Here is a 12,207-nt window from a genome sequence, read left to right on the forward strand (position 1 = left end):
TCTAAAAGGAAATAAATTATTAAAAAAAAAATTAAATATTTTTTTTTTTATTTTGAAAAATGCAGTAGTATAAAGTAGTAGAGTATAAATTATGATTATCAAAAATGATACTTATGTTCGAAGAATTTAACAGTCCAGCAAAGCCTGTTGTATGTTGATATACATATATTTGGTAAAATCAAGTTTGTTTACTTTATATATATTTTAGCAAGTTGTCGTAGAAATAGACAAAATATCAGAAGTAACAGCTTTCGAAAAAGTTTTAAAGTATCTTAAAACTCTCCCGCCCTCTAATACTGAAAGAGAAGATAAAATATCCAATGTTTGTCGAAATGTTTTTCAAACTGCATCTTGCAGCACATCGCATATTGATTTAAAGAAACCTGAAGCTATTTCTCAAACAGCATGTTTAAATTTTTATAATAAGCAAGTTAGCGAAAAATTAGAAAGTAACTTGAACTTTGAAAATTCTGATATGAATGTTGAAACTGAGATTGATACTGAAAGTAGAATATTTGACTCCTGCTCTTACTCATCTTCAAATTTTCTAGAAAGTGCTGATGAATATGTACCATCAGATACCTCAAACGACTCAGAAATCAAATATAAAAATGAAGAAACCTTGAAATATATCTTAAAAGAACAAAATAAAATAATAAAAAGGACAAATTTAACAGAATACTCGAATCAAAAGTAAGCAAAATAATAATATATACATATATATTTTTTCTTTGTAACTATTTGTATTATTGAAGATTTATTATTATTTTATAATAACATTTTTTAGGTAATAAATAAAAACGTTAAGAAAGATTTTTGTAATTTTTGTTTTATGGAAGTTAGACATTTATTTAGATTGGATAAAGAAGAAGAATTTGGACAGAAAATTTTAAACGTGCCCGTTAACAGTCAAGATAGAAGATTGGCTATAATTTCATTAGGAAAAAAGGGAAATTTTATTTGAAAACAAGAAAAACATGAAATATGACCCGTTAGAAGTAAATTAAGTACACAAAATATAAATGAAAATTATTCTTAAAATGAATATTATCCCTGTGTAACCTGTCTTGGTTATTTTAAAAAATCATATTTATAAAGGCACAGAAAAAAATGTAATTCTGGAATTAGAGATAATACAATTTTACGACAACAGCATCTTACCGAAGCACAATCATTTATAGCAGCAACGGGATTATTAGGAAATTATTTAAATAAAAGTCGTCTTAAAAAAGAAGTATTTGGAATTATGAAGCCAGATGCCATAACCTTGACAGCAAAGAGTGACTCTCTTATTTGTCTATTTGCTGAATCCTACTTAAACAAACATAAAAGAAAACAGATGAACGTTGTTGTTTCTAACAAAATGCGAGAATTATCGTTACAAAAATTTACCACAATTAAAAATCTTATAAATACTTTAAGCCCTGAAATGTACCCAAATATTGTAGCCTCTTGTAAAATTATAAGCGGTTTCGATGCTGTAAATAAAACATTTCAAGCTTCTTCTCTTGCACTTCATATGGGAACAAATTTAATATTTTTGTGTGACGTTGCTAGGAAAATTTTTTTAATCAAAAATATATTATTTCAAGATATAAATCACGAAAAATTGATATCTGATATTTGTCAAGTGTGAGAGCTAATAACTAATCATTGGTGCAATGATATTGCAAGTCTTGCAAATAAGGTTTTGAAAGAAAACAAAAACGAAAAGCAAAAAAATTTACCAGTGAAAATGGCCGATGAATCCTATAAAAAATTAAAAGAAAACGAAAGTATTTGTTACAATTATAAAATACTAGCAGAAAGTACTTTGTGCATGGTTCTAGTTTTTAATCGAAAACGTATTGGTGAAGTTCAATTTTTGGATATTTTAACTTATGGAAGACATAATATCACTATTAATCAGAAAACATGTTTAAGTACACTATCAGAATTTGAAAAAACTATGAGCAGCAATTATTAGAAAGTTGGCACAAAAATCTGGAGCTAAAAATCCAGAACTTTTGACTAGTACCAGATTTAGAAAGCAAATTGCAACAATACTGTAAGTGGTAAATTTTGAACAGCAGGAAATGGAACAGGTAGCAAGATTTATTGGACATACAGAGAAGACTCATAAAGAATTTTATAGGAAAGTAAATAATAGCAATAATAATATAAAAAATAATATAATTAATATGATCTTTATTTTTCTTTGGTTAAATTAACTATCGTTAATTAATAGTTTTTTATTGTGAACTTTCAGAAGATATTTTCCAAACAGCCAAAGTTACTAAGGTTTTGTTAATGATTAATGCGGGAAATGGGTCGGAATTTATAGGAAAAAACTTAAATGAAATACAAATAGCTGAGCACGAAATTGAAGAGGAACATGAAACACTAGAAGACCTGCCAGTGACAAAGGTTAACTTAATCAATTATAATACATACTTAAGAATGACTGTTTGATGTATTTTGAGTCTGTCGTTGATCACATACTTATTGTGCTAGTTGTAGTTAAAAACAATTTTTTCGAACTTAACTAATAACTTTTACATGAAAACTTTTCATATTGACTGTTTTAAATGCAATAAAAATAAAAAAGTTAAAACTCACGGTAATCTCAATTCTTTTGATACAATTTATAAGTATAATGTATAAAAGGATCAAAACAGACTGTATAAAATAAAATTAATGAACTCGATTAAATTAATTACAGATTACTGATTTTGACCAGGCTGAAGGTGACTCAATCGAAAAACATTCCCAAGAACATGTATTACAAAATAATAAGAAGGGTGAAATTGAAATACTGAATGGTAAAGATATAGAAAACATATGGATAATGGAGTCTGATCATCATGTAATTTTAGCAAACAAAAGACTAAGGCACCAAAGAAGAATGAATGTCTCTTTTTTGTGTTTGTTTGTGAACGAACAATGGTACACAATAGTGAAAAACGCGATCGCACAGTGAGTTCCAACGTTTTTTTTTTTTTGTTTGGGGGACAAAGAGGGGAAAGTTTAAAAACCCCTCTCTGGGCACCGATCCGAAAATCATGGCCATAGTGTTTACCATGTATGATAAATTATACATGGGGGGAAATGAACGTAACGTATTTGCATATACGGGGTATGCTGAACAAGAAGACGTGGGACTGACAAAGATGCCAGCCCCCTGTCAACTGGGTTCGGGAAGAACAAATCCAATCTGAGGAAGATCCGAGATCTTCCTGGGGATGAATTGGACTTGCAGGTGTTGGATCCGTTAACTCCCCACTGCCACTGGTTTGTGGAGCGGTACTGAGCCCCAGGACCACGACAAGGTGGATACATCCTGGGGGAGTCCTAACGTTGTGAACATTACCGAAAGTGCATCGGAGAGAGACAATAATATGGCGTGTTATTCAAAATGCAGCAAGAAAGTAACAACAGTTTCCAAAAACAAATCATGGAAATTTTGTCCACATTGGCCACGCCCAAACTACTCAAGCAACATTGTGGGTGGCTGCGCAGACTTAACCTGTTTCCACTTCAGTATCAGAAGGTGTAAGTGTGGCGGCGGCGCAGTTTCGACTTGCAAGTTTTGACCCAGATGATACACCGTTTACTATGGTTGAGTTGATATCCGATACTCTTATTGTTTTAAAAGTTGGTCATGCTTTACGAGGACGTGCAGCACGTTTTTATCAACATTGGAAACCTATTGTTAGAGATTGGCCTTCTTTTCGACGAGATTTTGAAATTGCGTTTTCTGAGTTAGGTACTTCTGCTACTCGTATCAGAAATTGTTTAGCAATTAATAGTTCAAGTTTTGATTCACTAGCAGAATACGGTAACGCTAAATTAACAGCAATTAGAAGATTTTATTCAGACTTTCCATGGAATGTTGTTGAATATGATATTCAAAACAGCGAAGTGAAAAATCGAATCTCCTTGCAAGCTCCTACATGTGATTCTGAGCTATTAAAACTGTTGGCTAACTGTGATGCGAATAAATTGAACGCGGGTGTGCGAGAGCGTGCATTGTCACGAAAACGACCGTATAGCTTTCGTGATCAGCGTTCGTTTCAAGGAAATTCCAGAAGATGTCAACGCTATGGACATAAAGCAGTGGATTGCAAAAATCCGGAAAAAGTACAAAATATGTCAGAAAAGGTACTGCCGGGTCCTTCTGGAGTACATCAAAAAATTTTTTTTTCTGGTAACAACACCTCAGCAAATAAGAATTTTGTAACATCTGTTGAATGAATGGCCATTCAGAAGATACATGATATAGTAAAAAACAATGGCATGAGGCATCAAAACGAGTGCTCCTTGCAAAAAACACGCGTTTTATTCGCTCATTTCCATCAGCTACGGTCACTAACAATTCCATAATCAGTTCAATAGCATACTTAGTAGACACAGGTGCAGATGTCTCAATACTTGCAAATTCAACTGGATTGCCAAATACTGTCTGGTGTAGGAAATTGTGTTATAAAGCCTCTGGGTCGCAGTAGTGTTGTGATGTGCACACATGACATTAGAAATTGATTTTCTAATTGTGCCAGATGGATTAATTCCGGGATGTGATGATGACGCTTTAATTGGACTTGATGTTTTAAAACGACCAGGTATTAAAATTGAATTTAATGCAAACAGTGTAGACATTGTATATGATCCTAGTGATAGGCAACGAATTTGTGCTATATACGCGTTTGAAGAAAATGACTTAAATTTGTCAGGACTGGACTCGAGTGGATTATTAAGGAAATAAAAACAATAATCCAAAATGGAATAAATCAAACACCGGCCGAAGTAACAACACATACAAACGCGAGTTCACTTGGATTGGGTGCCATACTTATGCAAAAAGACTTAAATAATGTGCTTCATCCAGTGGCATATTATTCTAGGCGTACAACTGATTGTGAATCGCGATATCATTCTTATGATTTGGAAACTCTAGCACAGTGGCAGACTCAGGCCTAGGCAACCTAGGCACGTGCCTAGGGTCCGTAATTTTTGGGGCCCGAAAATTAGTTTTTCAATTTTTATAATTAATTTTTATTTAACAGAAAAACGTGATATTCATATTTATTCCTGAAGCGTACCCAAATTATGCCGAATCGTTGATTGATAGAGTCGACAATATAAGATATATTGTATAAAAATTCCACCAAAATCAATAAATGGATCTTTGGAATCATCATCTATTCTACACAACGAAGGGTTAAAACAAATCACTTCAGAACATTTAATAGCGGGGAAGAAGTTGACAGAGATTGGTTGGCTTATACTGAAACCAACAACTTATTGTAATGTTACATCTGTAAATCATTTTCCAAACAAACAACGCTAATGAAAGCCGAATTTTACTCTCTAATTATTGATTCAACACCTGATATATCTCATGTAGATCAGCTGACCGTCAATATTCGCTATGTTGTTGCAAGAAATATTTTTGGGATTTCTACCTATACTTTCTCATACTGGAGAAAACTTAGAAAGTTATTTTAGAATTTTTAAATAATATGGATTTAGACATCACTAACTGTCGGGAACAGAGTTATGATAATGCATTTAATATGTCAGGTAAATATTAGGGATTAAAACAACATTATTTTTCTGTCCATTTTTTACCATGTGCAAAACATTCATTAAATTTAATTGGAAAAGCTGCTGCCGAAAGTTGTATGGAAATGACCACTGTTTTCAATATCATTCAGGAATTGTACGTATTTTTTTCATGTTCTACACATAGGTGGGATGCATTACAACAATTTTGTAAGAACAAACACTTGAGTGTTAAACCTAATTGTGACACCAGGTGGTTGCTCGTTCCGATGCTGTGAAATCCTTAAAGGAAAATGATGAAGAAATTAAACATCGTTTACATCATTTTTCCTCAAACAAAGATGAAAAACCATTAACAAGGTCCGAAGGAATAGATTTTAGAGAAAATAGATGCTCCAAATAAGACTCTCCAGCAAAAAGACGAATCTCTAAATAGTTTTAATATATGATTCATTGATAGATTTCATACAAACTGTTAGAGTTGATTATGACAATTTAGAAAAAGAAGCAAGAAAAATTAACGATATAGCATAAGCTAATGATATAAAACGACAGAAAATACGAAAACTATTTCATGATGAAATTCCAGAACATGAAATAAGATTCAGTGGCAAAGAACATTTTAAAGTTAATATTTAATATTTTGATGTATGCGATTCTTTATTTAGCAACATTAAAAAAGATCTGAGCGATATAAAACTATTAACAATAAATTCAAAACAATTTTTCATGATACTGTTGTTAGTGACTCTTCAATAGAGGAATTAAAATGTTATGAACAAAATTTAAACCTAGCAGAACTGAAAAATGAAGTAATACAATTTAAGAGTTTTATAAGTAAAGAAAATATTATTTCTCCTGTATCCATGTGGTCATTTATTCAGGAAAATAATATTATTGCAACATTCCTTAATTTAAACATAATTTTGAGAATTTATTTAACCCTTCCAATATGCAATGCAAAAATTAAATAGTTTATCATTACTTTATATAGAAAAAAGTTACTATGACAAACTAATTGACGAGTCTGCAGAATTAAAAATGAGAAAAAAGACACTAAAACTTTTTCCTTTTTTTCTTGGAATCCGATAATTAAATAGAATTACATACTATATGTTTTAAAACCAAACTACCAAACGCAAAGTATGTGTCGTAACTGAAAAATAGGCCCGGAATTACAATGTTGCCTAGGGCCCGCTTTAGCCTTAGTCCACCACTGCTCTAGCGATAGTGGAAGCCACTCAGTATTTTCGCACATATCTGTATGGTATAAAGTTTACAATCTATACAGACTGTAATTCTGTAAGGACTACAGCACTCAAAAAGGAACTACACCCCCGCGTTGCAGGATGGTGGATAAAATTGCAGGACTTTAATTTTAATATAGAATATAGACCAGGCCATAAAATGGCATCTCCGAAAAAATGAATTTTAACAGCACGAATTATTGCTGACAAACCAAAGATAATTTGTGAATATCAATCAATCAGAGGATGTGTTTTGTCAGACACAATAATAAACAAAACGCATCATGAGACGGGATATATAGTGAAAGACAATTTAGTGTTTTTACAGTGTTCAAATGATGGACGCGAACGTTGTTTTGTACCCGTAGCAGCTCGACTAGAGATAATGAAACTGTATCATGATGACTCGTCTTATATTGTTGCTGATAAAATGTTATTGAAATTACGAGAGGACTTAATATGGCCACGCATGGGTAAAACAGTACGCAAATATGTTGCAAATTGTAGATCGTGTGTGTTGGGTAAATCTTACTGGAAAACGGAGTGGATTGTATCAACAGAAAACGAAAACGAAGTAAAATGGATACGTGGCATATTGACCATGCCGACCCTTTGGTCAAATCTAATAAGTGCACTCAAATTTTAGTGGTTATAGACGCTTTTTTACTAAATTTATGCGATTTTGTCCTATTAGACAAAAAAATGCCGAATGTAGTCGGCTGCAGAATGGCATTACTAGCCTAAAGGTCGAGTTTCGTTTATTATATTATTCCAAAATTTACATTTATTTTTATTTTAGTAAGTAACAATTTTGTGTGACCATCTTAACGCAATAATTGTAGAATACTTCTGTAAATTTAAAATTTTTGGAGTAGATGTATAATTATATTATTATAATATTATTATTTATAAATTTACATCGTATGATTTACAATATATTTTGTGCATTTATTTTTGATATTAATAGATGAAATAAAATAACTAAATATAAAGCAAAATATATAAATTTTATTAAATAAATATATTAACAATATAAACAAAATTAAAATCTTGTGTAGCCGCCATCAGCGGCTATTACGGCTTCAAAACGATCCCTCATTGAATTCACAATATTGGAGCAATAGTTCCGTCTAAGTAAATCTTCCCATATGTGGAGGCAGTGCTGATACAGGTCCCCAGCCGTCCGTTCGTTGTGGTTCTCCCATATTTGCACCATGAGCCCCCAAAGGTTTTCGATTGGGTTAAGATCCGGTGACCTAGAGGGCCATGGTATTCTGTTTACCTCTCAGTGGGCCACAAACCACTCCCTCACGATACGAGCTCGATGTATGGGGCAATTGTCGGCCGGCTAAAGTGTACGAACGGACGACAACATGACGTTATTAAGAAGGTCCAAATAATTATCAGAATTTGCTCTGGATGGCAAAACAATCAGTTCGCCTGGACCTGCATCGCTCATCCACCCCCACATATTCAGGGTAATCCTACCGGAGCGCCTATTTGGTACAACGTGATTTTCGTTATACCGCGTCCCGTCTTTTCTCCACAATTGCTGTCGCCTATCCATGGTGGAGTGGACGGATTTTTCATCCGAAAATATGGTATTCTGCCAGTTAAAATTTAAAAATTCCTGGCAAAATTCCAGTCTCACACGTTTATCCATCTCACTTAGGGCTACTTTTTGTGCTTCTCCATGTTGTGCACGCCTTATGGTAGAAGTGGACACCCCAAAGTCTCTAGCCACATTTGTCGTTTGGTGGAATCCATTTCGTGTGTAAATATGAACCAGTTGCTTCCATTCTGGATCTCGTTTAGCAATGGCTTCCTGACATTGCTGGGTAATGGGGTTATACGATTTTGTGTTGAATAATTTCGGATCCACCGTCTTACAGTGATTCTCTAAAAATTGTTGAGTTTTTTTAGATATTTAAACTATGCCAATTCAAGAATATGAATATATGCAGTTATTATATTTCATTTCTTCTAATGAAAATGATGCATTTTGCATTTGCAATATGAAACAATATAATTGGAAGTATCTGATGATCTTTATATATGTGTTATATTCCTATTCTCTTAATAAAGTTTTGTATATATTTCACTTACCCCAATATCAGGAAGGCCGTGTCAACTTACGTCATCATCTTCACCGATGGACCGATGCGACGGGCTCACATCTATTTAGACTATTTTGTTCTGTAAACAAATCTGAAGGATGGGGTAGTTTTTAAAAAAGAACCAAGCAGTTAAGCTTTAAATGTCGAGGGTTAAAGTACGTTTGTTGTAATAAAGCGTATTATTGTGAATTTAGTATTTTAATCAAACTAAAAAGACAGATTAACAGTCGCTAATCTATCATATATAAATTACATCGCACAACACGACTCCAAAAGAAACCCAAGACCGATTGATCAGCATAGCAGAATTTATATATTAACATTTTTCGAAAATCGTGTTTTTCGAAAATAAAAGTGGCGTAGTCGGATCGGATGTATTAACGTTTTGGAAACCTCAAAATTGTGAACATTCAATATTATTTTGAACCCGAAAATCTGGTTTCGCGAGTGAACCCACCGTGGACTTTCACGTAACAAAACGGTGCTTTGTAACTGTTGAATAACTTAATTATTTTTCTTTTTGAGTTTCACGCTCTGTGTTGGTGTTTTTGTTTTTGTTAAGTTGTAACTATAAAAATGACATGTAATGATAACTGTCAGTTTTAGTTTTTAAGTATGTCTTACAATAAATTGCTCTGTTGATAAATTATAACAGGTTAGGGGCTCAGCACGCTTCCACTGCGACATTTAGTAAGACATACAACTTCGCTTATAGTGTGCGACTCACTTAAAAATGGCAGAAGATAAGATTGGGGTTCCCCATTTTGATAAGTTAGATGGTAAGAACTTTACATTGTGGAAACTTCAAATGTAAACTTTTCTCGATCAATGTTGATCAATTAGATTATGTATCGGCCTGTGAGACTGCAGAGGACATGTGGATCAGTTTGTTGTCGGTATATGAACGAAAAGATACAGCCAGTAAGATGTGTGCGATCCAATCGTTTCATAAGTACAAGTTTGATGGTGGAGGTATGGCGAGTCATATTGCAAAAATTGAGAATCTGGCCAAGCAATGTAAACTTCAATCACATACCATTGACGATACAACGCTAATGTGTAAGATGTTAGCCGATCTTCCTGATGACTATGAAGTAATTGTCGATACCTGGGATAGCGTAGCTGACATTCAGAAGACCGTTGCAGCACTTAAAATGAAACTATTGCAGCGTGAGGCGCGAATTGAGGGCGAACAAAGAACCTCTAGAAGCTTTGGTGGTGAGTAAAAAGTCAGTTGGTAAAGTAGAAAAGAAGATTGCTAATGGTGAAAGGCAGAAGAGAAATGTGAAGTGTTACAAATGTCAAAATTTTGAACACTTTGCTCGTGAGTGGCGTTCAAAGAAGAAGCACTATGATCGTCATTTCAACTCTGGTGGAGTAACGTTTAATGTTGAAGAGGGTGTTATTTTGTCCGCAAACTCCGATGACGCTTGGTTGGCGGACAGTGGCGCTTCATTCCACATGACATCCCATCGTGAATGGTTTAGTAAATTTAAATTAGTATCGCAAGCAATGAATTTACCAGATAAGTCAGTGATTGAAGTTAAAGGAGAAGGTGCTGTTCCAATTGAAGTATATTTAAATGGTAAATTTAACAAGGCCACGCTTACAAATGTAAAGTTTATTCCTGGATTGAGTAAAAATTTATTTAGCATAGGTGCAGCTTCTACTTTGGGTATTTTCACCATGGTCCAAGGCGATAAAATGTTGTTTAGTCTTAATGGCAATGTGGTTACAAATATAATACGTCACTCAAATAACACTTATCGAATGCTTGCTCGAGTACCAATAACCATCGAAGCAAATATTGTAGAAGACGACTTTAAGTTATGGCACGAGCGAGAGACAGTCAAGCTTGGATTATTGAAAGACATCAAATTACCTGAGAAAGGTGAATTTGTGTGTGAAGCGTGTATCTATGGAAAGTCCAAGAGGCGATCATTCAAGTCATCCGAAAAAACGTACATATAGACCGGGTGAAATGATACATTCTGATGTGGTTGGTCCGATAGCAAGTGAATCCATAGGTGGTGCAAGATGGTACGTTACATTTAAGGATGATACCACAGGTTTTAGATATCTTTATGTGCTAAAGCATAAGAGTGATGTGCTAGAGAAATTCAAGACTTTTGTTGAATTAATTAAAAATCAATTTAATCGGGTTGTCAAAGTACTTCGTTCGGATAATGGAACTGAGTACGTGAACAAAATGTTTAACAATTATTTAACAGAAACGAACGGCGCCTTTTACTCCGGAATAGAATGGGCGAGCCGAGAGAGACCATCGAACCATCTCGGAACTAGCTGCTTCTATGTTGCACGCTCGCAACTTGTCAAAAAGTTTGTGGGCAGAGGCAGTCAATATGGCCGTCTATGTAATGAATCGAACTGCTACCAGTCGAGCACCGAAATCAGCACCGTATAAGTTGTGGACTGGCAAAAAGATAGATCTCATGCACATGAGAGTGTTTGGATCAGTAGCTTACGAACATATTCCAGTTCAAAAACGCGTGAAGTTTGATGTAAAAGCCAAAAAGCGAGTGTTTGTTGGATTTGAAGGAGATAGCAAAAATTACCGATTGTTTGTTGTTCAGACCAGAAAAGTAACAGTTTCGGCAAATGTTACCTTTGATGAAGCTGAAAACTTCGACAAGGAAAAGAAAACCAATTGGCTAGCCATAATTTACAAGAACGATGAAAATGAACAAAATCTGATTGAGGCTCAGCATGATGAACAATCCGAAGATAAAGTAGAACCTCAAGTGGAGTCAATACGATCTAACTACAATCTACGAGATCCAATAACTTTTGAAGAAGCTATGAGTGCATCTGATGCTGATAAATGGAAGATAGCTATAAAAGAAGAGCTAGCGTCACTTCAAAAAAATGATACTTGGCAGGTGGTAAAACCTGTAAGTGGCCAAAAACTAATTAAAAGTAAATGGGTTATGAAATACAAACTCAACCCTGAAGGAAAAATTCAAAGACATAAGGCACGCTTAGTAGCAAAAGGCTATTCGCAAAGGCCAGGCATTGATTACAACGAGACGTATGCTCCAGTGGTTCGATACGAATCAGTACGAACAATGTTAGCTGTAGCTGCAGCCAAAGACTTCGAGATTGTTCAGTTTGATGTAAAAACTGCCTTTCTGTATGGTCAACTCAACGAGGAATTGTTTATGGAACTGCCAGAAGGTGTGTCGGAAACTGATCGAATAGTAAAGCTAAACAAATCTCTCTACGGTCTAAAGCAGTCTCCACGTCAGTGGAATAAACGATTTAATGATTTTCTGAAAAAGTAT

The 12,207-nt window shown here is 34.2% G+C and overlaps 1 protein-coding gene across 1 annotated transcript; it reads left to right on the forward strand.

The window, feature by feature from the left end:
• The first annotated feature begins 9,638 nt into the window (after nucleotides 1-9,638).
• LOC109606588 (uncharacterized) lies at nucleotides 9,639-10,876 on the forward strand. The gene is made up of 3 exons (XM_020023464.1): nucleotides 9,639-9,684; nucleotides 9,749-9,971; nucleotides 10,075-10,876. The coding sequence occupies exons 1-3, from the start codon at nucleotides 9,639-9,641 to the stop codon at nucleotides 10,874-10,876; spliced, it is 1,071 nt and encodes a 356-aa protein (XP_019879023.1).
• The last annotated feature ends 1,331 nt before the right edge of the window (nucleotides 10,877-12,207 follow it).

The sequence above is a fragment of the Aethina tumida genome, chromosome 1 (assembly GCF_024364675.1).
Source record: "Aethina tumida isolate Nest 87 chromosome 1, icAetTumi1.1, whole genome shotgun sequence".
In the NCBI taxonomy this organism is placed as follows: domain Eukaryota; kingdom Metazoa; phylum Arthropoda; class Insecta; order Coleoptera; family Nitidulidae; genus Aethina; species Aethina tumida.